The sequence below is a fragment of the Bolinopsis microptera genome, chromosome 2, assembly GCF_026151205.1.
Source record: "Bolinopsis microptera isolate Bmic1 chromosome 2, MBARI_Bmic_1.0, whole genome shotgun sequence".
Taxonomy (NCBI): Eukaryota; Metazoa; Ctenophora; class Tentaculata; order Lobata; family Bolinopsidae; genus Bolinopsis; species Bolinopsis microptera.
Window position 1 is genome coordinate 3,328,259 of NC_087073.1, and position 27,002 is coordinate 3,355,260.

The 27,002-nt window shown below is 39.3% G+C and overlaps 3 protein-coding genes across 3 annotated transcripts; 2 read left to right on the forward strand and 1 right to left on the reverse strand.

The window, feature by feature from the left end:
* Nucleotides 1-794: 794 nt before the first annotated feature.
* LOC134811095 (type-1 angiotensin II receptor B-like) lies at nt 795-5,628 on the forward strand. The gene is made up of 6 exons (XM_063817818.1): nt 795-1,052; nt 2,257-2,457; nt 2,716-2,880; nt 3,404-3,706; nt 3,881-4,028; nt 4,851-5,628. The coding sequence occupies exons 1-6, from the start codon at nt 871-873 to the stop codon at nt 5,343-5,345; spliced, it is 1,494 nt and encodes a 497-aa protein (XP_063673888.1). The 5' UTR covers nt 795-870; the 3' UTR covers nt 5,346-5,628.
* On the reverse strand, nt 5,454-26,665 carry LOC134811096 (tubulin-specific chaperone E-like). The gene is made up of 7 exons (XM_063817819.1): nt 26,579-26,665; nt 18,134-18,203; nt 17,848-17,959; nt 16,523-16,635; nt 15,969-16,126; nt 15,708-15,788; nt 5,454-6,487 (listed from the first exon to the last, which is right to left on the reverse strand). The coding sequence occupies exons 1-7, from the start codon at nt 26,658-26,660 to the stop codon at nt 5,631-5,633; spliced, it is 1,473 nt and encodes a 490-aa protein (XP_063673889.1). The 5' UTR covers nt 26,661-26,665; the 3' UTR covers nt 5,454-5,630.
* Nucleotides 18,634-26,101, forward strand: LOC134811952 (uncharacterized). The gene is made up of 9 exons (XM_063819120.1): nt 18,634-18,680; nt 19,882-20,008; nt 20,219-20,454; nt 20,580-20,765; nt 20,987-21,098; nt 24,788-24,907; nt 25,038-25,273; nt 25,434-25,592; nt 25,719-26,101. Exons 2-9 carry the CDS (start codon nt 19,891-19,893, stop codon nt 25,833-25,835), a joined length of 1,284 nt encoding a protein of 427 aa, XP_063675190.1. The 5' UTR covers nt 18,634-18,680; nt 19,882-19,890; the 3' UTR covers nt 25,836-26,101.
* Nucleotides 26,666-27,002: the final 337 nt, after the last annotated feature.

Consider the following 27,002-nt stretch of genomic DNA (forward strand, 5'->3'; position numbering starts at 1 on the left):
GGTAGGATTTCGATTTTGGGCCCTTTTATGCGACTTCATTTTCATCGAGGTACTAGATGCTATTACGGATAATATTTAATTAGTACCTAGGTATGTCAGCTTTTGAGACAGATTTTTAATATATATCATCGATATTAATTTTTTCCGAGACAGTCACTGTTCACGAGAATTCGTATTCTTACTTTGTTTAAAGTTTATGCGTAACGTTTATTGACGAGTCTTTTCTTTTGCAAAAAGATTAAATAATGTAATATCCGGATGTTTATGAGTCGCATGTATTGCGATACAAGGGGGGATCACTTAGTACCGTACGTGACCTGGAATAGAGCATTCTCTCTTTGTATTCCAATAGATGTGGATTCTCGTGGGGAGGTGATACATGTTTGTTTACTTTAATAGTAAGTACCTGTTAATAGTAAGTAACTGTTCGAATCCACATCTATACACGGAATCATCAGAAATTTTCATCAGAATCATCAAGAATAGATAATTTAGGCCAAATTTTCGCCAATATAACTTGGGAAAACACGGTGTTGTCATAATCATATCATCTCTCTAGTTTTCGATGTGCATCTAAAAAGATCATTTTTATTCGAATCGGACTCAGTTTTCATGATTGACTGTTTTTAGCCTACAAATCTTAGGCAACACCCGTAGAGATACATGACACATGTTCGGTGCTCGAAATTTTGTATACTGTTGTCTGTTTAGTGTTTGTTAATAAGAATACATTATATACTTTATATTATCGGACTATACTTTATATTATCGGACTATACTATACACAATACTGAATATTAAATTGATTTCTTGTAGGATTTAGGAAGGATTAAAGCGAAGATTGACACAGACAGCCCACGTATTTCCACGATGAACTCGACACAATTTCCCCCATCTAACGCCACCATCAGCATATACGACGCAGAGCAGGGTCCAGCAGTCTGGGCTATAGATATAGGACTCGGTGCACTTTTCTCACTTTGTCTGCTGCAAGCGCTGCTAGGTAACGCTGTCATTCTGTTCCTCCTGACACGATACAGACCCTATATCAGGTGATTATTAGTACACGACCTTTTATACAATTAGGTCCCTTTTTGCTGCGTCTTAGATGGTTAAACCCAAATCTGGTCCCAACCCTAGCTAAACTGGGATGTAATCTTTTTGTGACACTGCACCCAAACAGTCACGGTGAAGCAGGCTAAGTTAAATCGTAGAGGCCGTATAATAAACTAACAATAAGCTACCTTCTGTTTAACCTGGACAATACATTAGAATACATAGACTGAGAAGGATGCATGTGCAAGCCTCGTTTGTGCTCTATCTCTATACCTATCCCTTGACCCGTAGTTGTTATCACGTACAAATACAATGTACATTCTACATTCTACAGTCTACAATGTACATCTACATTTTACAGTGCCGTAAACGATTAAACGGATTAAACGATTAAACCTATAAAACGATTCAAAAGTCAAATTACAATGGAAATGTCTGACCCAATATAAAAAGTAAATTTACCCAAAAGTCAAAAAGTATGTATATACACGAGAGAATGAAAATAAAATTGGAAACACAATAGTAAACAAAGAAATAATCCCGGCAAATCTTCAGAATGAGATTTTTTTCATTTTTCTATTAAATGAACTCTTCTAAAAGTGTTCCGAGTCTTACATTAGGCAATATTGTTATTATTAGGAATTCGTTTAGAGGATGCTTTAGGGAATCTTCGTTCCTTTGGTAAGGTACCTTTCTAGGTTTCCGATGGTTGTATGGTGTGTGAAGATCTGTCCAATATCAGAGAAGAGTAATGTTTTACTTTGTGGGGACATAAGTGACGGAAATCTTCATAGAGAGGGCAAGTGAGCAATACATGAAGCTCATCAATACATGAAGCTTATCAATACATGAAGCTCATCTTCGATGATTAAATCAGGGAAAGGAAGCTCTAGAAGGAGGTCGAGTGACTCCTCATTTGTAGTAGAACAGTGTTTACATATCCTATTCGAAAGTTTATGGCGATTCATGCCGTGTCTTCCTGTTTCGATGTTGTATTGATGCGAGCTTGTTCAATACAACATCGAAACAGGAAGACACGGCATGAATCGCCATAAACTTTCGAACAGGGCATGCAAAAACTGTACATCTACATGGATACCGTACCTATCAAATCTAGTGTCGCTGGAACTAGGAACCTAGCTGGGACATTATTAAAACGTGTTCTATATCATCAGTAAACTAACAACATCTCTGTTTCAGTGCGAACGCGTTCACTGTACTGGCAGTGACACTGAGCATTAGTGATATCCTGATGGTACTGCTTTCTGGGATACCTAATGTTATCACTTTGTTACAAATGAGGAATGGCATGGACCAGCGCTTCTGTGACGTGTCCGGGTTTGCTCTGAACTTCAATAACAGGCTCAACTCTTTTATCACCACATGTATCTGTTTAGTCAGGTGAGTCCTTACTGTCACTCCATATAGCAGGCTTTGTTAGCGATTCTCATTAGTTCTATAATGATGAGAACAAACTATTACCCAAAATAACAGCCGGCACGGCCAGTGAGACGTCCATTAGACATCCTACACTAGGTTTTCTACACCAGACATCCTACACTAGGTGTTCTACACCAGACATCCTACACTAGACAGTGGCGTTATATTTAATGAGTTAAACAGCTGAGACCCTTAACTCACCCCGTGTCCCCCAACAAGGTGTTTAGTGGTAGTTATGCCGATTAAAGCTCGGATACTCCTCAACAAGCGAGCCCTCTCCACCATGGTGTGCGGCTGTGTCTTAATGGCAGCCTTCTACTCCTCCCTCCCTTTCCTCTTCAGTCAACTAACTAATGGATCAATTACCCGATACGGATACCACAAGTAAGGTTTTTAAAGTTTGGCGGCGAAAGTGCGAGTGATCTGGGGTTCGGGGACAAGATCTCGGGTTTCCAAGATCACTAGCACCAATTTAATCTACAACTAACAGCTGTTGTTCATGATCAGTGCTGCTCATTTGGTTATTGGAACGACCTCCCAATAATATGGTTTAGATCGAATCACACTCACTCACTCACTCACGCCGCGCGCCACAAGAATAGTTACAAGTTAGTATTCGTACCATGCATATTGGTTATTAATTGTTAATGATTTTACTTGCACTGTGCAAGATGTCTACAATAAACGACGCCAGTAATTTAAACCAAACCCTTGGTAATTGCTCTAAGTCTGAGAGATGTGTGAGATATGTGAGCCTAGACAATAGAAATACAGTCGACTAGACTTAAACTGACTTCTTGAACGAGTACCCATACACTGCATACTGCATGGTGTTTTGAAAAGTTAGCTCAACATTATTAAAAACTCGATACAAGATACTATTCCTAAAATAACAATACATTTTCAGGTGGATTGGGTTCTGCATGTTCTTCGTGTACTTTCAAGATAACTACTCGCTAAAACTAGTCTCCACCCTACTGATCGAGGCAGTCTTCTTCGCTCCCTTCCTAGTGGCAATATTCACTGCCTCCATTCTACTGTACACCCTCAAACGTAGGAATAAGTATATCGGTCTTGAAGCTAAGAATGAGACTAAGAGATCAGCCGTGGTGGTGATAATACGGGTCACCATTCTCACGCTCATTTGTGTGACACCTCAGCTCGCTTTTTCTATCTACACCAAATGTAACTGGGCGTATAACTTAAACTGGTAAGTGAGAGTTTAAACCACATATTTTATTGAGAATGATAAAAAATATGACACAGAAATTATTATTTAGGTTACAAAATGAGTGAAGGTATAAGTGTCACTATTGATCGTTTAGTTGTCCAACTGCTCATGTAAGTAACGTAAGCTACTCTCGCCTGACCAGCATTCTCCCAGGTTCAGCTTGAGATCGGAAATGTACCTCAACTACATGTTTGGACAGCAACTTATCATATACCTCCGTGCCTCAATTAACCCCTTTATCATCGATATGCCAGCTTACTTGAAACGAGGCAAAGAAATGAGGAAGAACGTTATAGCACAAGTAAGTATTTTGCATATTACTTTGAAATTCTTATCACTGATCAAAACTGAAAAGATAGATATAATTTGGAAACATTACAAAAAGAGAACAGTACCACCGACAGTCGAGGGTGAGATCCTCGAACTTGTGGGAACTTTAACACTTAGTGACTAACAAATATCTTTAGAAGACTGCAAGTCTCCGCGGAATGAAAGCTTTCAAAACTAAGTGATAAACTAATATCTTTAGAAGTCGGCTGTAAGTGCCCGCTGGATAAAGGAGAGGCAATCAACCAGCCCTAGATCCATGAGAGGAGGACCAAATAATTAAATAATTAGCTGTTAAATGTGCAGTGAGTTTAAGGCGCACTGATTGAAGTCACAGGCCATGCTAGACATGATTGGTTTCACACTTAACGTGATTTCTCACTAATTTGATTGATTCGATGATGATCATGCTTAAGAGTGGAGCAGGTGACAACCTTGATTATGAAAATGAACATGATATTTAAGTATCACATTTGATTCTAATATGATTGAGATACATAGCATTAGCTCGAATTGAACATGATGTTTAAGTATCACATTTGATTCCAATATGATTGAGATACCTCGACTTGATACGGTTCGCGCGGTAACTTCTTAATTTAAATCATCTGGGTGTTAGTTGAAACGACCAATATAAATTCCTGATACTGATGATTTATGAAATGCATGATCAATGGTCGGATCGAGTTTGAATATTATTTGCATGCATTCTGAGTGCTTGATTCTGATAAGAAATAATATTCCTTACCCTAAAATTATCAAAATAAAACCCTTTTACGAATAGCATCTTTTTCAGAAGGAGCACCGAAAACTGTCAACCACAACCAATCTGAACTGCCACAGTAAGATAATTTACAGAGCAAGACCGAGCACTGGGGGACCAGGGACGTCATACGGCCACTCCGGAACCAACACCCCTCTCAACACGCCGCGCAGTACTGTAGCTTCTGCAGGTGCATTGGCCGGCTCTCCTCGACTCAATGATAATTATGACGAAAGTGTTCATATGATGATTACTATTCAAACACGCGGACTCTCACCAACAGTGAGGACTCCGGACAGTTTAGACGCTCGGGTACAAAAGTCTGATCGCGGTTCCGCAACACGGGTGACCTTATCTGCTGATATACCGGACAATTTTTATGTGGACGCCTCTCCTAGGAGGAAACACAGAAATAACGGCAACGCGAAGAATAAGGAAAATGTGCCAGATGATAGGGCGATGGAGTGTGATGGAGTGAAAAACGGGGAGCAAAGAGAGCAGACCGGGGAAACTCGGGAAAAAAGATAAGGAGATCAGCAACAGATTGTTGCTTACGACGTGGAAAGGTGCTCAACAGGACTAAGAGTGCTAATTGGAGCCAGAAGTTTTTAATAGGACATAATGATAATGACATTTAAGAACAAATAAGTAGAATATTTTAGAAAACTTTTCTACAAACCAACAAAAATATACATATAATGATTAAACTTTTGTACATTTAACGATTGTCTCAAATATGCGAGTATTCTAGGTCAATATTATTCTATGTTTCGAATTAGGATGTTTGAACCATATTTGTTGTAGCTGATTTAATTATGTTTCAACGTGAACTGTGCAGTCGTGATCTATGTTAAAATATGCCAAATCTCTTGTTGGATCATCCAAATGGATCTTATCATTCGATGGATCGATCAAATATAATTTCTGATTCTTTGGAAGAATCTTGCACTGCCTTTGAACGATAAGGTGGAGATGTTTCACGAGAGTCGTCTTTAAGAGCTTCTTTTCAAATTCTTTGCCGTCTGGTTTTAAAATTTTCACGATGATGGAATTGTCCTTGATTGACTTGATCTTAGGCATTCCCGTATCGGGCTCTCCATACTCCACAACTAACTCTTTGTATCGAGTGTGCATAATGTGGAAATCAGACTCCCCCTTGTAATAATCCGTTGCGAAATGTTTCAAATAGAAAATGTCAGCTTGAAGTCGTTCGTTGTCAGAAATAGGAGTCCCGTTTAATTTCTTGACGGCAGGTAACATGGCAACAACCAGAAGCCTCATGTCAAGACCTGGCCCAGTTATAAGCGGGTTAAGGCGGATTCTCAGTGTTTTTAACAGCGGCAACTTGCGGAGTTCAGCCACACTCGACCAATCGTTCAGCTTGTTGTTGTCCAATGACAGCGCCTCGAGTTTACTGAACTGGCCCGGTGATATCTGGATGCTGGATATTGAGTTGTTCGATAATATCAGCGTATGGAGGTTCGGTAACGCGGACACATCGTTTAGCGTGCTCCAGTTGACTATGTCAGAGTGCTGGACGTCAAGCACTGTCATTTGCTGTAGAATGTGTGCGGGAGTGTCGCAGATGTTCAGTGTTGAGCCGGATATGTAGACTTCGTGAATGTTTGGAAAGTGTTCCGCTAGTTTACAGAACTCTCCCCACGATAATCCTGAAAATTTTATTTGCGTTAACTTCCTGAAATCCTCGAGCAACCAGACACTCTATGACAGCTCATTTGCTGTAAGAGGACCAAAACTGTGGAACAAAGTGCCTGATAATATTAAAGCTGAAGCTACGTTTGAGTCGTTTAAAGTTAGTTTGTCCAAGTTTATTGCTTTGATACCGGACAACCCTCCGACTTCCGGTTATAGCTGCAGCTGGTCTAATTCCCTGGTAGACTACTCGCCTAGGAACCGACCGGAAATCCGGCTGAATCCGGTTCCGGCCGGATATCCGGCTTCAAAATCCGGTTCCGGTTCCGGCTCCGGCTGGAAAAAAATTTGCCGGATTTTTGCCGGATTTCAGTTTTTTTTACCGAAAAAAAATCAAAAAAATATTTTCGGCTAATAATGAACAGGGTAGCCTGAATCGTGGAAAATAAGTGGTTTTAAGAAAAAAAAAAATTTTGACTTAGAAGTTTTCCGGTCCGAGTCGTTCTCGAGACGTACCTCCTGTATCAAGAGCTCCCGCTTCCGAGCTCGTGTTGCAAAGGGGAGGCCTGCCTTTCAAGATCACATTACCGGGGGAAACCTCGAGTCCAGAATTGTGTATCGATGGGTAGGTGCGGACTTCGAAAAACCAAAAAAATATTTTCGGCTAATAATGAACAGGGTAGCCTGAATCGTGGAAAAAAGTGGTTTTCAGAAAACTTTGAAAAATTTTGACTTAGAAGTTTTTCGGTCCGAGTTGTTCTCGAGACGTACCTCCTGTATCGAGAGCTCCCGCTTCCGAGCTCGTGTTGCAAAGGGGAGGCCTGCCTTTCGAGATCACATTACCAGGGGAAACCTCGAGTCCAGAATTGTGTATCGATGGGTAGGTGCGGACTTCGAAAAACCGAAAAAATATTTACGGCTAATAATGAACAGGGTAGCCTGAATCGTGGAAAAAATTGGTTTTCAGAAAAACTTTGAAAATTTTTGACTTAGAAGTTTTTCGGTCCGAGTCGTTCTCGAGACGTACCTCCTGTATCGAGAGCTCCCGCTTCCGAGCTCGTATTGCAAAGGGGAGGCCTGCCTTTCGAGATCACATTACCAGGGGAAACCTCGAGTCCAGAATTGTGTATCGATGGGTAGGTGCGGACTTCGAAAAACCAAAAAAATATTTTCGGCTAATAATGAACAGGGTAGCCTGAATCGTGGAAAAAAGTGGTTTTCAGAAAAACTTTGAAAAATTTTGACTTAGAAGTTTTTCGGTCCGAGTCGTTCTCGAGACGTACCTCCTGTATCGAGAGCTCCCGCTTCCGAGCTCGTGTTGCAAAGGGGAGGCCTGCCTTTCGAGATCACATTACCAGGGGAAACCTCGAGTCCAGAATTGTGTATCGATGGGTAGGTGCGGACTTCGAAAAACCGAAAAAATATTTACGGCTAATAATGAACAGGGTAGCCTGAATCGTGGAAAAAATTGGTTTTCAGAAAAACTTTGAAAATTTTTGACTTAGAAGTTTTTCGGTCCGAGTCGTTCTCGAGACGTACCTCCTGTATCGAGAGCTCCCGCTTCCGAGCTCGTATTGCAAAGGGGAGGCCTGCCTTTCGAGATCACATTACCAGGGGAAACCTCGAGTCCAGAATTGTGTATCGAGGGGTAGGTGGGGACTTCGAAAAACCGAAAAAATATTTTCAGCTAATAATGAACAGGGTAGCCTGAATCGTGGAAAAAAGTGGTTTTCAGAAAAACTTCGAAAAATATTAACTTAACAGTTTTCGGTCCGAGTCGTTCTCGAGACGTACCTCCTGTATCGAGAGCTCCCGCTTCCGAGCTCGTTTTGCAAAGGGGAGGCCTGCCTTCCGAGATCACATTACCAGGGGAAACCTTGAGTCCAGAATACAGAATAGTGTATCGAGGGGTAGGTGCGGACTTAGAAAAAACCGAAAAATATTTTGGGCCACCTCCCTGGGCTAGCCCCCGGCTATAATCGCAAAATTGGCAGTATTTAATCTTCTGATTATGAAATACGAAATATGAAGGTCACGTGTTCAGGGTCTGGGTAGCTACTTAATTAGCTCATTACTGCAATCATGTGACTCCGCTCTAGACGCCAGACGGTGATTAGTACTGTACTAGACAGTGCCTGCTTACGAACAACCTTATTAAACACCTCTGGTTGTAAGTCACGTGACCCAATGATACTCAGACTTGCATGAAAAAAAGGGAATTCGCACAAACGCGCTCAATCAGGGGTCTGGCAGCATATGCCAATTAGATATCATTTCTGATTATTACTCGTCTAGTGTCGTGACTCGTGTTACATTATGTCTGCTACATACTGCTTGTTTAAGCAATGTCTAGTAGTAGATAGGAAGATTTGTAAAAAAACTATATCTGTTCGGACGTTGAAGCCGCCCTAAGTCGAGTCGAGTAGTAGTAAATCTAAAACATCGTCCGTCTGGTTGTTCTACTCAGAAGAAAATGGGATCCCTTATGCAAGCTGCAAGAAGTGCTCGATGAAGATTAGGCGTGGAAAGGAAGGAAATTTTCCGGCAACATCCGGCAAAAACCGGCAAAATCCGGCAAAATCCGGCAAAATCCGGCTGCCTTTTATTTCACTCTGAAACCACCGGTTCCGGTCCGGCAAAATCCGGCTTGCCGGATTTGAGATCCAAATCCGGCTGAATCCGGTCCGGCAGCCAAAACCCCAATCCGGTCGGTTCCTATTAACTCGCCATCGAGGTGGTCAGAAATCTGATGACCCTTCCTGCTACGAGGATAAACACAACCAAAGTAACCAAAGTAAGTAAATTTTAAAGCTAGGTGCCGAAGCTAGGTGCCGAAGGTTTCGTCGCATATTATTGATTAGTCATTTTCAATTTTCATTAGCAAAAACAAAACGCTCTAAAAAATGATCGTTTATTATTATTTATGATTACAAATAGTTGAATTGCTAGATAATGTGCAAATATTATGCAAAGTTACCACAATTCCATTCGTGCATCAAAATATATTTCACACGCTACGTAATAAAAAAGATCCGAGATTTCAATAAAAATGTCAAAACACTGATTCGACTGATTTGACATTTTTGGATGAATTCTATTTATTTACATTTTCACTAGAGTCGAACAAGGCTCGCAACAAAGGCTCGCAACAAACTACACATGCGGAATACAGATCCGACGAAGTTTAGCAAAAATTGAAAACCTGCACGTGGGCTGCTTTAAATATCCTAGCGACAGATGATCGTCCCAGATTCGTTAGTAACTTTTACATTACGCTTGAATCTGCTAGATCGTTTGATCCAGCAAACCCACATTTCAAAGAAAATCACATTTTCAAGAATGGAAGAATCGAGCCTCCTGATCATTGCGATTTTCATTCTCATGATAGGAAGTGCTCTTCTAGGACTCTTCATATACTTAGTAAAGACTATGAGAGCGGACAGCCGTCAGGCTTGTACTCGACTCCAATCTACGATCATCAAGATACGAGAATTGGACATTGTGAACGATCGAACGTTCAAAGAGTTCGAGATGATGATCAATAGGAAACTAAAGACAGTTTTCGCCCAAAGAATCGCGCACAGGATATCAGAACAAGGAGTACAGACGGACGTCGTTCTAGAAATGGAAAAGCAGGATGTAGCTCTCCAGGCAGATATGAGCCGAGTAAGCAGCCTCCCACCCCTGCTGGTCCGACCAGCACTCTCCTCTGATGTAGTCATCCCCATCGATGAGTGAGACTCACATCATGGTGATTACAATGGACTTGACAGATCTTGGAAACCCCTTCACGGAAACGGAATGATTGGATGATGGAACTCGGAACTACAACAGACGTGATTTTACAACCACACAACGGATTTTAAAGCTACAAATCGGATTTTAGTAACCACAAATCGGATTTTAGCAACCATTTTAATGACTTTAGTCGGCCAAGCAACACGTCGTGCTTGTGCCACAGTGGGGGGAGCAACGTAGGACCTGCTCTTCGTGCCAGCCTCATAACTCTGCTAGATCCTGCCGTGTGACTGGGTCTAACAGAACTAGGGGTCCCACTGCCGCGGATCTGATCTGGCTGATGGTCCTGGAGTGCGGTCAACTCCACCTAACTTTAATTGAACTACTATCAATAATTAGAACCAACTCGATCAATTACATAATTGAACGACTGGCGCGCCGGAGTGCGCGTAATTTTCGCGCCAGAATATCACGATAAAATTCGTTTGTCGTTCGCGCTCATATCCACTTGAAAGGTTTCATAAACAGAAAAAGGGAAATATTGCGTTGCCAAGGGGTTTTAGGGAATGGGAGAATGACGAAAATGAAAAGCAGGTCCCTACTCCCTAACATATTGCATCAAAAGGTTCGAACAACTATAGCCCACAGCGGACGTAAACAGTGTGAGCTGATCGACGCCGCATATAAATGGTGATAACTATCATCGATTATAAATTAATCCAGAGACCATAATATATAGGTATCTCATTTATGGGGTTTAAGATGTATCAGATTTCAGTAGCCCTAATATGCACGCGGTATACCAGGTATCAACGTTCCTATCATCAGACCAGGTAGACCGTGCTGTAAGTGTTGTGTGTCGCTGTTACTGATATCTTCATCTTCTGTTCTCCTCATTGGTTGGTAAGACTTAACACTGCCATAAAATGAGTATACTGACACACTCCCCAGAAGATGTCGAAATGTACAAATCAGCCATCGGAGAACTACTCGAACTAGCTAAAACACCCAACATAAAGAAAGTCATCGGTGCTTATAGTTATTTCGTAAAGTACCAGGCAAACTTCAAGAAGATCAAAGTTTTCCCTGTGGCCGAGCTAGAAGATTGTGCCGTTTTCCTTAAATTGAAGGTGAGGAATGAAGACGACACAAAGATATTTAAGAACAAAGACATCCTTACTGACAGGATAATCCTGAAGATAGAATCACACTTTGCAGAACAGTGCGACGAATGTAACGAGAAGTACCAGAACAAGCTCGATGGAGAGATTCCCTATATATCTTGCTATCTCTGCATACAAGGAAGTCACGACTGTGAAGCAGTTTCTGCAAGGTTTGAGAGACTTAGTCAAGATTCGACCACCCACCTGACTGGGTCAGTTTGGCTTTGTAGGGGATGTAGGCTTAAGAACAAACTGTCGGGCTCTACTAAACTACAAAGACGAACAGTATCTTTCGAAGAAGAAGAAAAGGAAAAAGAAGAAGAAAAAGATACTAGCGAGATAAAAGATAACGACAAAAATGATTTTGTTGTTGTCCAGAAAACTGAGACTGAGAACGATAATCTAACTTCTGAAGAAGATAGACCCAGCCCTCGTCGAGACACACACGAAGCGAGGAGTGAGGAGAAGTCTCAAGTACAAATTATATGTCCACTGTACAAAAAGCACCAATGCCCCTATGGTGCAAGTGGTCAAACCGAAGTGCAAGGCAAGACCTGTGAGCATGCACACCCCAGAAGATGCGTTAAGTTCTGTCGCTTTGGAAAAAGAAGAGGCGGTTGCACCAAAGGAAATTCCTGCAAACAGTACCACCCAGTACTGTGTAAGTTTTCCCTCAAATCTGGCAAATGCCTGAACCCAGACTGTACCTATACACACTTGGTAGGTACAAAGAGACAAAATTATGACGAGGATAGAGATAAAGATACCCGTCAATACAACCCACAAAGATTCCGCCCTACAGCTGACACATCTAGGATGGACACAAGGCCATCTAGATTGAGAAGAGATAGCACCACATCTGTGGAAAGCCATAGTAGTGAAGCATTCAGAACCCCCTTCACTAGAAGACGAATGAACAGTGACCAACAGAGATCCACTGCACTCCAAATGATTTTTTAGAAAAACTTATGGAGAACATGAAGCAGGGCTTCAGTCAACAACGAGCAGAGATAGGAATTATGAAACAGGGCATAGACACACAGATAGAAGCCCTCTGGAAACAACTGAGCTCCATCAACCAACTCAGCCTTCCCCAACCACCAACATTCCACCAGTACCAACTACCCAACCAAATGGTACAACCCCCAACTGCCCCGTGGAACAACGGCCAGAATCAGTGTTCCATCTACTAAATGCGCAGTGTCTATCCCCTAAAGCCACCAGCACGACAAAGTGGAAAATACCCTTCATTTCCGATACCATTCTCAACAACAAAAATACTTTCGTGCCATTCATGGGGATAACAGAAACGTGGCTGAAGAGCTACATTACCGATGCACAATTACAGGTAAAAAACTATTCAGTCTTCAGATCAGATAGAGACCTGAGAAACAATGGAGGTGCATTGTTATACGTTCACAGCTCGTATATTGTGTCTGACTACAAAAGTTTTGGCGACAAATTCTGTAATTGTGTAATCCTCAGGATAGAGGAACTGAACTGTGTTACCGCAACAGTGTATAGACCACCTGACTGCCCGGTGGCTTCGTTCAGATATATATTAGAGCAGATTCAATTATTCATTGACTCAAGACCTGAAGAAAATCAGGAGCTCTACGTAACAGGAGATTTCAACTTACCCAATATAGATTGGAAAATATTAACTGCAGACAGCTCTCTAGGAAGAGAGGAACAGAGTCGGCGACCCTTCTACTTGACTTCATGTCGAAAAATCTTCTCTCACAAATCATTAACCAGCCGACACGTGGTAACAACACCATTGACCTGGTCTTAACCAACCGTGTGCAATATGTTTGTGAGACACAGTCCACAGAAACTAGTTTATCTGACCATAATCTTGTGTCCGTAGTTCTAGGCTACGACGCCAGAAGAAATGAAAACTACTATCACAATGTGAAAGAAGCAGAGGATTTCACATACTTTAGCCTCAACCTCCACAAAGCAGATCTTGATGCCATAAACAGAAAACTCATAGATGTTGAATGGAACACACTTCATAATCTGTGCCCACAAGAAGATGACGGATCGATGTTTGCAGAAATCGTCCGACTGACAACACTACAGATCTGCTATGCCCATACCCCTCTCAAGGAAACTCCAGCAGCTAATGCCAGGCCCAAAATAAGCCGACCCAGAAGGATATTATACAGAAAAAAGAGAAAACTCAAGGCACGCATCAAATGTCTTAAGATATTAAACCCAGACTCCCTCTCCTTACCTACCCTAGAACATAAAGTGAATCTGATGGCTTATGAAATTCAACAAAACATAAGTATGGAGATTCACGGAAGAGAGCGCAAAGCTGTACAATGCGTTAAGAAAAACCCGAAATATTTCTTCAGCTATGCAAAAAGATTTTCTAAGCTGAAATCAAATATCGGTCCGCTAAGAAGCAGCTCCACAGGAACACTACAACATGATGCTAAGAAAATGGCGGAAATCCTTCAAGACCAATATTCTTCAGTGTTTAGTGACCCTGACAACGAGAAGAAAAAAGACACAACCAGCAATATAACATCGCCCTCAGAAAAGTTAACATCATTCAACTTTAGTAAAGAGGACCTCATCACAGCTATTGATGAAATTGATGCTGACTCAGCAACATCTGATGGGGACATTCCAGCAAGGATACTGAAAGCTTGCAAACAACCGCTTTCAGAAGCCCTGATGATCATTTGGGAGAACTCCTTCAGAAATGGTCAAGTTCCTTCAGTCTATAAGGAACAATATATCACACCAGTGTTTAAAAAAGGAAACAAAACAGACCCGGGAAATTATAGACCTGTCTCGTTAACTTCCCATATGATAAAAGTGTTTGAGAGAGTACTAAGAAAGAACATGGTAGAGCACTTGGAGTCGAATCACATATTCTCTAAGAAGCAACACGGCTTCCGGAAAGGTAGAAGCTGTCTTACACAGTTATTACAACACATGGACTACATCCTAAACAACTACCTAGACAGCTCCGAAACAGACGTGATATACCTTGATTATGCTAAAGCCTTCGACAAGGTGGATCATTCCCTACTTCTTAAAAAGGTTAAGTCGTATGGAATACAAGGTAATCTGTACAAATGGATTGAGCAATTCCTCCTTGATAGGACTCAAACGGTCATTGTTGATGGAAAACATTCTAGGCCAATGCCGGTTATCAGTGGAGTACCGCAGGGGACTGTACTTGGTCCAATCCTCTTTCTTCTTTACGTCAACGATCTAGATCAGTACGTGAAAGATTCCAAACTGAGCAGCTTTGCCGATGATACCCGAATAGGCAGAAAAATATCGACCTTAAACGACTGCAATCTTCTTCAAGAAGATCTAAACAGAATCATACGTTGGTCCGAGGACAACAACATGAAACTGCACGAAAACAAGTTTGAACTTGTTTGCTATAGAACACCGGCCTCTAAATCACTTTCAGAGGAGCTGCCATTTATGAGTGACATCACAAACTACACCACTCCAAATGGATCAGTCATAGAAAGAAGCCCATTAGTGCGTGACCTAGGAGTCAACATGTCCGATGATTACTCCTGGACACCACATATCAATATCATGGTTGACAAGGCACGTCAGATGGCATCTTGGGTTCTTGGAGTATTCAAAGACAGGACAACACCTGTTATGCTCCAGCTCTACAAATCCCTGATAAGGTCCAGAGTGGAGTACTGCTGCCCGCTTTGGAATCCAAACAAGATCTATGATATCCAGTCTATCGAGAGCATACAACGCCAGTTCACTAGACGAATTCTAGGGCTCAGAGACACCGATTATTGGAATAGACTGAAGGAACTGAAACTTACATCACTGCAAAGACGCCGAGAACGCTACACCATCATACATCTGTGGAAAGTTCTCCAGGGTATATGTCCAAATGACCTAGATGTACAGTTCAGAGAGAATGCCAGACTGGGAGTTAAAGTTATACTCCCTTCTCTCACAAAAAAAGCATCAGCTGCTGCACGCTCCACCTACGACCACTCATTCGCAGTGAGAGCTGGAAGACTCTGGAATGTTCTCCCCAAAATTGTCAATACTCAAAGGACTTTGACAAGCTTCAAGACATCTCTTGGAAACTTCCTAGACACCCTTCCAGACAAGCCCCCTACTCCTGGATACAGTGCAGAAAACTCTAACTCGATAATAGACTGGTGCAGTCAAGGAGGTGGTCCGCAGATTGCGTGATGGCCGTGAAGATGCCTACTTCTAAACCTATCAATAGGTTCAATAGGTAGGTAGAACAATGTATCGTATACCGAACAATATTTTAAGAGCAATTTAACGAACAGACTACTGGAACTAACTCTTGTCTAACCTGTGCCGGCAAGATAAATCCTTTCCAAATAGGGGTGGGGCTGTTCGACATCTGATACATCTTTATTCAACAGTACATTACCTGATAAAGCGTTAGTATTTAGAGATGCAAACATTCATCTTACGAAGGTGCTTTTTTCGGCCATTTGAGGCAATTTCGAAAGATTATTGGGATAAAGTTTCTCAGTCAGAAATTGGAAGTGGAGATAAATGCACTTTTTCAGTTCATTCAAAGACAAGCAAGTTTATAATTATTAATTACCTTTCAGATGTACGCTTCTCAATTTGGGCATGAGATGTAAGATTTGAAGTATGGTATTAATATCGTGGAATAAGTTCAATGACATATCCATGTTTTCAGCATTTACACATTTCTCTTCTATGAAGCTATCATCACCAACTGATATTATACTCTGTTCTCTGAAACAGTTACAAAAGTTTTTCATTCTAGGTTATATTATTATTATAAAACAGGATCTTACCGACAAAAATGATTCTTAAAAATACCTTAATGCGGTAAACTGTACCCTTGAAAAAGATTTTCCCAACATCTGTTGCATGCAGCTATATCTCTAATTTCGTTCAATTCATACAAGTTGTCCATTTGCAAATTTCTACTATTTAAATCACTTCTTAAAACCGATAACAAGTTCATTGTGAGATTGTGAGATTGTGAGATAGGATTTGGGAGATTGGGATTGGGGGATCCAAAGATTGAAAGATTGAAAGATTGGGAGATTGAAATATTGGGAGATTGGGAGATTGGGATTGTGAGTTTGAGTTCAAGTTTGAGTTCGAATTCGAGTAAATCCTTACCTCATCACAAGATTGGTGAGTTGAGCTGCTCTGTTAATATCAGCATCTGATAAACCGACCAGTTCAACATTTGTTTTGGAGTTATCTTTGTTTACAATAGACATTTCATCACCCTGAAATTAATAAGTTTAGTTGTTTCTCTTCTATTTTCAGCTAACTGAAAAACACCACAAAATTAAATGGACCTAAAGCAGTTGTCCTGTCCTCCACTGGAACTATATTAACGTAAAATGCCGTATATATCTAGATACTGGTGAAAAGGTGAACCAAATTTCTTTGGACACGTGCCAACTGCCAGTGTTTCTGGTTTTTAGATAAACATTACTAGAAACTTATTGGTAAGTATCAGGAGGTGACCGGGACATGATTTTAGGCCTGACCGGGACCGGGACCGGGACCGGGATACAAAATGTGACTTGACCGGGACCGGGACCGGGACCGGGACTGAGATTATCAATTTACCGTGACCGGGACCGGGACCGGGACCAATAATTTCTGGGATTTCTATCTTACCGGGACCGGGACCGGGACCAACAATCCAATTTTACCGGGATGACCGGGATGACCGGGATTTGACCGGGATGACCGGGATTTGACCGGGATGACCGGGATGACCGGGACCAAAACTGGTATTCTCATATTGAAAGCTGCAACTTTCATTTACATTATAATTGAACAATTTGAATAAGTAATAACTAGAATATTAAATTAGAAAAAACTTTTAAAAAACCGTCAATATGGGGCATGGGCCTAATGTACTACACCAATAATGTTCATGTACTGATTACTCAAGTTCACCCTCATTCCTCATTCCTCAATCAATGATCCCTCAAATTATTCAACAGTTTCATTCTCCAATTCCAATTGACAATTGGGCGTAGCCCGAGTTGAAAACTTGATGTTAGTTTGCACTTATGAGTTATGTAACGATATTAGTTACCTAAACTTGTTTAGCAATTTTAAACATTGTTTTATTTGGCTCAGAGGTTGTTTAAAGATGAAATTCACAATGAATGAAAGTAAAAACTTAAAATCACAGTGAATGAAATTATGTAAAAGATCCCGGTCAAAATCCCGGCAAATTTGAGTGATTGACCGGGACCGGGACCGGGACCGGGACCAAGAATCCTGAATTAACCGGGACCGGGACCGGGATCATAAATCAGCATTTGACCGCGACCGGGACCGCGACCGGGATGAAAAATGTGACTTGACCCGGTTGACCGGGACCGGGACCGGGACCGGGATAGCTCAAAATTGCCAATCCCGGTACCGGGATTCCCGGTACCGGGATTCCCGGTCACCTCCTGGTAAGTATTACTCACAACACCAGTAACGTCAGCGTATCTTTGTCGGAGAACTTCACTAAAACTCAAGCCAGGATTCAGTTTGTGTGATCGTACAAAGCTACCGTGTAGGGGCTTTGCTTCAAAGTACCTGGAAATGGACATAACTGTGTCAGAAACTCTTGGGAATGCAGCAAATCAGGGTATAGCCCTTTATCAACAATACTTTCGAAACTATCACACTGTGAAGTTTTTAAAATAGCTTAATCAGAAGCAATAGCTCTATTTGAACAACACCTGAGTTCAAAAAATACAAATTTCTCACTTGACGTCTCTATAAGAACCATCATGTTTACCACGCCCCTCGTCTTCCCACTCTACTCCCAACCACTCTCCTGAAACACAAGATTATATTTTTAAAGGTAATAGAATAAATCAATTGGCAGGAAAACTGACCTGCTACATATAAGTTAATTTACTGAGTACAGGTCTTCTTTCATACATTTGATTAGTACATTAATTAGTGCTTCCTTTATCAGGGCTTTCCCTTAGGTTGTGCATAATTTTGTGGCTCAGAATCTATGAAGAAAAGCGGAAGTAAATTGTTGACAGACAAGACACGACAGTAACGATCATTAGACAGAATTTACAATAAATAATAAATAAATCAAATACTATTTCAACAATTGCTAAAATCGTCGAACAAGAAGCAGACTGTTTATACTGCATGCCGCATGGACAGAAACTAGGAAGAAGAATTGTTTTCTGACATTAGGCTCAATTATAGGTAGGTTCATTTGAGTTCCTAGTGCATAGTCTAATCTCGGACTCTTCATTTGTCTCCCCAGTTCAATTAGTTCGTTACATTTGAGGTTTGTTTTATTGATATAATAAACTTTTTCCCAATATATAAGTTAAATAATCTTATACATGCTTAGAGCGGTTCAAATTACCATTAGCTGTTCAAATAATTAGAGATCATATCTTATTAGTTGCTCTATAGGGTCAGCAACAACCAAAAAAAGTTTTGACTCTACGGTGTCGGATAATATTGACTTGGGCCACGCCCATATTTTTCACCAATTTTTAACAAGTAAAATTCTCTAAATCGTCAATTTAGTCATGAAAGAGTATGGAAGGAGTTCAAAATGTGCCCACTTTGTATGCTTGTTGAAGGCACGCCCTTAGGGTTCTGTTGGGGGGACTCGCCAAGTGAATCATATCATGTTACACTTAATTCGGAGAGACAGGAGTTACGGAGTTCTCGGAACAGTATTACTACTCAGTAAACATTGAAATACTCAGCAATACTCAGCAATACTTAGTATAATATTTAGTATACCTTCCGTCCAGTTTCCAACAACTACACCTCATCAAACATGTATACGGAGATTTAGTACCATATGTGTTATACAATATACATAGAACGTGACATTGAGTAGTAACTTAATAACAGAACCACTGTCACCATTGAAACTCGAGACAAATAATAAATATCCATAAATATCGCGTTACAACTCTGAAAGAACATTTGGTACCTTCTCTCAGGGTGTTATGATCTAAATCTCGAGCGTACTTCAATTTCATGATTCATTCAGTTATTTGTTTCGCAATTAACTTTACAATTATACGATTTTGTTCCTTGCGGTCTAGTTGCTGATAAGATATTTGGCTTAAAGTCTAATTTAAAAATTTTATTTGGTATTAATGCTTTTCATACAAGTTACAACAAAGTCTTCATGTTATGTATCCTGGGTTTGGACAGGATTTTACCCGTTTAAAATATTTCCATCACGTTACATAATTCTCAGTAAATGTAATAGATCTGTAGTGTTGTAATTAGTATGCAACACGAAGGTTCATACTCTATGACAGTTCTCTTAACTTTAAGGAGGATTGTATTTGCTAGCTACAACAGTTTCAACACATAACATCGGATATCGGTGTTGAAAAAAAATAGTAACTTAACCATGTCCCTTTTTACCGGCTTATTGACTTTTACTGACTACACCGATTCCTCTTATTTGAAAATGATATATTATTATATGAGTCTGACTCAGTCCTATATCCTAGAGAAGAGGGATGACGGAGTATTTGTACAAGGTGATTGTTATTGGAAACCAAGACGTGGGCAAGACAGCTTTCCTAGACAGATACGTAAACAATACGTTCAATGCAAATTACAAAAAAACTTTAGGAGGTAAAACTTCATTTTCACAAAAGCTCAACAATCTTCACGACAATGATGAGCGTTTACTTACCGGAAAAATCTTATTTCAATTTTTGTTTCGTGCAAGATTTTTGGGATGGAACCAACGTCACAATTAATTTTAGATTCCATGAACTGATCTCCCTATCAATAAGATTAATATGTAATATTCACACTACTTAAACTACTAAACCCCACCAGTTGATTACCAGCTGAAAGTGATACAGTGGGAGAAGTGTACCCTCCGCATGCAGTTCTGGGACATTGCTGGTCAGGAGTACACTAAGGTCCTGACTAGAAATTACTATAATGCTGCAAGCGCTTGTATCATCGTGTTTGATATCACTAATACCAAGTCGTATGAAGATGTTAAGGAGTGGAAAGCTGAGGTAGATACTAAGTTGGGACAGATTCCTACGATTGTACTTGCAAATAAGGTAGGGAGTTTGAATAGTTAATGATAAGATTGCGAATAAGGTGGGTAACGGCAACAATAACAACATTCTCGTCCTGAATTACTGAATTTCCAAGTTGCTTGCTGCATCATGGCAATTCTACTTAGGATCTTAGTGTACTCTGTTTACAGCACGATTTGGTGGATAATAGTTCACTGGAACCAAAGAACGCGTGTGTTGATGATATGGACTTAGAAACGTTAAAAACATCAATCCAAGCTACCGAGGTGTTTCATGTAAGCGCGAAGACTGGTTATCAAGTGAAATCGAGCATGAAGTTATTAGAGAAAATCGTAAGTTTTTATAGAACTTTCAGAACGGAAGGAATTGTGACTGAGTGTCCTTCGATAAGCAATAATCTTGAATTTGGCTGATAGCAAATTAACTTACATATATTCTTTGTACTTATCTTACTCGGCCTTTAAAGTTACTTCGATTTTACAAGCTAACATTCCTCTATTATGATTTAGCAGATCAGTCACAGGTCCTCAATTCTAAGTGACCAACATTTCAGTTGATGGGAGTCACGATACCACGCCCTACTGAACCACGCCCTCCTAAAAACATCAATGTTCAGAGGAAAGGGAGCGTTGCACCTCCTGGACTTGGAGCCTCTAGATTCTGTTGTAACTGAAACTGACTCTTAATCTTCAGAACGCAATTGAAAAAATTCGTTTTTTGCCCTAGTTATTTAAATCTCAGTTTAATGAGATGTTTATAGTTAAACCAAACTTATAAGAGTTTGACTGGAGCCCAGACCTTTTTGTTTGTTTTTGTTTTTTCTTTAAACAAATTTTATTTCAAGAATTTCACAGAAAATCGTGTATTTGATTATTTTACCAACCTTTCGTATATCAATTATAATTATAGTCCATAGTTTTTCTGTAATTTTTTTTCTGATCTAAAAATTGAAGCCTTTAACACTTAAATTGAAACTGTTTAAACTAAAATAAATGTAAAAGGACAAGACTTACTGGGCAAATAGTGACGTAAGTTTACACATGACCCGGTTAGAGTTTTGAGTTTTGACTTTCGTGTTCCATTTTGAACACATTATCACCGGTAAAGTTAATATTAGATTACAGCCTTACAAGTTGGGAAAGATCCAGCTAACTTATAATGGCTAAAGTGCTGAAATCTTAGAAAATACTATTAGATCACTATACTGATAAGATTCTCATCGACAAAAGAAACTAATCCCGGTCATTGCAGTGATTTTATTTCAACTGATGTTAGCCCGTTAGGTACTCGCAGTTTCTCACAGATAATTGTGAGCATGACGGATCAGACATACTTCAGACATACTTCATGGTAACTTTTCAGCTTCCTTCACATTTTGTTATCACAGCAGCAGTAACCCGATACTCCTACCTCAGATAAGTAAGATTCCGTACTGTTAAGGCAATGTCCAGATACTTGTTACTCATTTTCATACATTGCTCTAGACTTTCATACCACTTTTCAGTTTTGCTTTCTTTCCCTACCGTGAAATTTCCATAACAAGTGAAACGATTCTTAATAAAACAAATATTTAATAAAACAAATATTTATTTTTACGGCACAATCAAACAATATCAATAATAAATAAATCAGGGGAGGTTTGAAGAGGTTTCAAGTGCCGAAGGCCACTGCTTATCTTTAGGATTTGAGAGTGACCTGTGCTTGAAACCCCCTCAACCATCCACTACGTCAATATACTTATTATACAAATATAGAAAAATATAATAATCTAAAATTACTTATTGGTTTAGTTTGGTGACAAAGGAGAGCCCAGTTGAGTTTTAGTTTAGCTTTAGGTTTTGAATCACAGTTTAAAGGGTTAGCCATGTTTCATGGCAGAGAGAGATATCATGTGTGCATAGCCGTACCGGATGTAGAGTTTGAGATATAATATAGATTAGTTACCATGTATTAGGGTCATCTCGATTTTGGAGGGATAGCAAGTGCTTTTTAAGGTTAGATTTAATAACACCTGACGAAGCTGATAAGTCTGAATTCTTGGAAGAACCCGGGATTATTATCCCATCTACATTAGCATCACATATTTCGAATACATAGGGGCTGAGGTCATTCCAAATTTTCGTAGAGGTGTACAAAAAGTTCTGTTGGGAGATATCTAACCTCAGTAATGGGACAATCAGACGAATTTTTTCATTTCTAGGACAGAACTTGAAAAGATCTTTAATCGACTGGGGGACATCAAATTTAAGAATTTTGAATAGTTCCATAAATGTATGGTACATGTGCAGATTCTCCAGGTTCATAATTTTCTGCTCGGTGAATAGCGGTTTAGTGTGTTCAAGACAGTAGTTCTTGCTAGCCATATGTTCGTTATAAGATCTTGAACGTGCACAGGTTAAATAGTATTCTTTATGATCAAAATTGGGAATGTTACCAAATAGCAGTCTTATACATCGCTTTTGAATTGCAAAGATTTTATTCAGCTTATGTTTAGGGATCCCACCCCAGCAACTTATACAATTTAGCTAAGATGTGACATAAAAAGAGCATCGTATAGTTTCAAATATTCAGATTTGGGAATGAATTTGCAAAATCTCTTAATCGATACAATACTGGAGTTCAGCTTTAAAGATAAATGATTAAGATGTGGTTCCCAGCTTAGCTGTTCGTCTATTATCACCCCAAAAAACTTTGTACATTGAACTTTTTCTAGCTTTTTGCCATCTATTAAAATCGTTAGATTTCTGTTAAAGGGCCGTGTTCTGGCACAGGTCTGTGTTGCTCTTGACAAACCTGGCTGAAAATGCATATAACAACTTTTCCCTGCATTTATATGTAACTTGTTAGATTCCATATAGTTACTGACTTGTTTCATTACATGATTAGCTTTTTCAAAAGCTTCCTGTGCTGAACTACCTATCACAAAAATATTTGTATCATCAGCAAACAATATTATCAATTAAGCTTTCGTTGCAACCCGGCTTGGCATGGCTGGCAATCGATATCAAAGGGATTAAATTGTTACTGTAGATAGTTTGTTCAAATTCAGCTATGTTTCGTCCCTGGGCCAAAAGATCAACATTGGAGTCACCTGTCAAGGCTACATTATTAGACGGTAGGAATTTCATCAACACATCAAGCTCAGCAAGTGCATCTAGAATATCACCACTAGGGGGCCTGTAAACAACACCAGCAATCTGTGGAACCTCTGTGTTAGTGATCTCAACAAAAAGTGTTTCAAGATTGTCAGAGCATTTACATAACTTTTCGATTCGGCTGTATTGGTACTTATTGTCAATATATACACCAAGGCCACTACCTTTCTTTTTCCCATCAGTTTTGGAGTTGTACTCACTGCTGTAACCATCAATTTTGTATAAATCTTTATTTTCCTCATCAATGTTTGTTTCAGCTAGCGCAATAACTGCAAATTTCTCATCATATTGACTCATATCAGTAATAAAGCTGTCAAAGTTAGATGCGTTCCCATCAATGTTGTTAAACACAATAGATATAAACGGCTTGTTATGGTTAAGTATGTTTTTTGACAGCCGGTTGAAATTTGTCATGTTATAAGACCTACAGTCTTTTAGAATGTTTGAAATAGTCTCCATATCGTCGTCTCTTTCTACAGTGTTGGGATCATATTTGTCATAAATAATTGAGTTGAAAGGATTGTACCTTTGGGATTTGAAGGCGAAACATTGACTGCAGTGCCACATTTGTTTAACATGGTCAAATTTAAAGCTCTGTTCAGAACATTTGGCATGATATATTGTATCGCAACACTCACATATTATGACTTTATGATGGCTTAGTACATTGCTATCACAACCTGGACATCTCTCTCTTGTAATATTAAAGTTTATTGAGGTCATATCGGTAAGATATCACCCCTACTACCCCTACTTAGGGCATGGCACTCCTATAGTCACCATTTCCACCTTTAAATCTTTCCGTGGACTGACTTCCACCACGTTGTACAATACATCGTTTTATATTCATGCAAAATATTTTCAGGCCTTCTCTTCCGAGATGTACAACATCATTGACCAATGGTGTGCCATCACGTGAGAATCTACCATACTTAGAAGGCATGCATCCGTTAACTGAACCTAGTACAGAGTTATCTATAATAAACATGTTTTTCCTATTATAAACCATGTTGACATGATTCTTGATGCAATTGGATTGCACCCATTTACCTCGATTTGGAATTCTACGATCCAACATTATTCGGAATATTTATGATAACTACTCATACATATCTTCGTTATCATTCGAAAATTAAAAGTAAGATTACGCTCCGAATTGTTTCAAGTCAATTATATTCTGCAGTCTAAGTAGAACTAAGTAATGACAGAGTACTTGTACAAAGTTTTGGTACTTGGAAACAACAGGGTCGGGAAAACAGCATTTCTAGAAAGATATATCAACAACAACTTCAGTGCTCAGTATAAAACCACTCTAGGAGGTTTGGAAACAAATGAATAATCCGAATTTAATCGAACATTAATGTCAAATATCATTTTACCATGATTATTTTCTGGAGCATTTTAAATTAAATTTTCGGAATTAATACAAATTATAGTTATATTCCTCAGTGGACTTTCAGCCGAAAGTCATAAAGTACGAACATTGTACATTGCGAATGCAGTTTTGGGATATAGCAGGACAAGAACGGCAGAAAGTGTTGTCAAGAAACTTTTATAATGGAGCGAGCGCTTGTATCATCGTGTTTGATATCACTAATACCAAGTCGTATGAAGATGTTAAGGAGTGGAAAGCTGAGGTAGATACTAAGTTGGGACAGATTCCTACGATTGTACTTGCAAATAAGGTAGGGAGTTCGAACAATTGATAAAAGAACAGTTGATAAAAATTGTATCGAGGAAAGTTTTGTAGGATTGCAAAAACCAATCATTCACTATAATATTAGAAACCAATAAAGATACAAACAAGATTCAGAACAAGTCATTATCTAAAAGATTGTATTTCAGCAAGATCTAGTTGACGACATCTCTAATCCAAGGAAAGCTTGTGTTGATGACATGGATCTAGACATTCTCAAAGATACGATAAAAGCAACTGAAGTGTTCCATGTCAGCGCAAAAACTGGTTATCAAGTTAAGCAGAGCATGCAGCTTGTAGAAAAAATTGTGAGTGGTACAAATTCATGTTAGTTATGTTGTGTTTTCGATCATATGTCTAACTTGAAGATTATTTTGAAAGTATCGTGAAATTTCAAAGAGTTCATCACAGAATTTTTATTAGAAAAATTTCAGTTGATGGGGGTGACGATCCCAAGACCGCCAAAGACAGGAACTTCAGATGGTAGCATCACGTTAGATAGTCAGACTTCAGTACACCACAACTCCAGATCATGTTGCAGCAGTAATTGAAATCTGATAAACCAAAATACCTAATATTGCTTGTTTTCAATTATCAAAAGATACATAAAAGATGGGTTTGCCAATTTTTTGCTTTATATCAAACTGAATCTTATGGACGATAGGTACTATATATCGACAGTTGAGACAATTAATTGCTATTTTTCTTTTATAAATACAGATCTTTAAATGTAGAAACTGTGAATCCAATTATTTCATCATTGATGCAGAAAGAATAGCAAATGATGTTTTGACTAAAACGTTCTGTTACTTCAACTTCAACTAAATCGATTTAACACCGCAATTCCAGTCGCAAGCCTGGGACCACTACTAGCATAGTCACAACATCTACAAAGCTGCCATATAGCCTGACTGACAATTTTCTCGACTGACTGACAATGTTTCTTCTTTTTCCCCATTTAGAATACAAAGATTAGTACATTTTAGCTTATGATTAATATTATATTTTTACCTATAGTTTACCTAGATTGTGATGTTGCTTTCTAACTCTAACTCAAACTTGTTATTATACATAAACAAAAAACGATTTTGTTGATGAATGTGAGGTTGTTTGGCCAATTTTCTACTATTCCTGTCAACTCATTTCTATCATAACTTTCCGTTGAACAGGGTACATGCAATTCCTTAGGGCTAGACTAGTGTAATTATAGATACATATAATAATAATTGTTATGATCAATATATTAATGACCATAATGTTTAATATTTCAAGATCATATAAATTTTGAACTTACCATCAGTTCCTGTTACAGGGCCCATGTATTTGACCACAGCATAGAAATCACCCACTTGAACCCGTTGACCTAGAACTACCATTCTAAAAATATCATTAAACTGATTTTATTTCACAGTAGACTGTAGAGAGAACAGTTGTATATAATGAGAGAATAAAGTTCCAAGTTTTAACATCATTATCTTTTTGAAACTCAAATTATTGGAGTTTCCTAAAAAATATAAAGTACAATCATTGAACAAATTAAAAAACAATGACATGCTAAAGAATATCATAATCCCTAATAGATCCTAAGACCCTAGCTAGACAGTACGTGGAGCGTCACATGATGCGTTGCGTGATTGAGTATTTGTTGTAGCTAGATGTGACATGACGCGTAACATGAGCCAGTCTTTGATCCTAGCTAGACAGTACATGAGTCATGA

Coding starts and splice junctions, on each gene's coding strand:
- LOC134811096 (XM_063817819.1), bottom strand. CDS start 26,660: ATGGTAGTTCTAGGTCAACGGGTTCAAGTGGGTGATTTCTATGCTGTG. Junction 15,789..15,968: donor GAGAAGCGTACATCTGAAAG/GTAATTAATAAT, acceptor ACGCTTTATCAG/GTAATGTACTGTTGAATAAA. Junction 6,488..15,707: donor GATTTATCTTGCCGGCACAG/GTTAGACAAGAG, acceptor TAAAATTTTCAG/GATTATCGTGGGGAGAGTTC.
- LOC134811095 (XM_063817818.1), top strand. CDS start 871: ATGAACTCGACACAATTTCCCCCATCTAACGCCACCATCAGCATATAC. Junction 2,881..3,403: donor ACCCGATACGGATACCACAA/GTAAGGTTTTTA, acceptor ATACATTTTCAG/GTGGATTGGGTTCTGCATGT. Junction 4,029..4,850: donor GGAAGAACGTTATAGCACAA/GTAAGTATTTTG, acceptor CATCTTTTTCAG/AAGGAGCACCGAAAACTGTC.
- LOC134811952 (XM_063819120.1), top strand. CDS start 19,891: ATGACGGAGTATTTGTACAAGGTGATTGTTATTGGAAACCAAGACGTG. Junction 20,009..20,218: donor TTACAAAAAAACTTTAGGAG/GTAAAACTTCAT, acceptor AAACCCCACCAG/TTGATTACCAGCTGAAAGTG. Junction 20,766..20,986: donor TGAAGTTATTAGAGAAAATC/GTAAGTTTTTAT, acceptor CCAACATTTCAG/TTGATGGGAGTCACGATACC.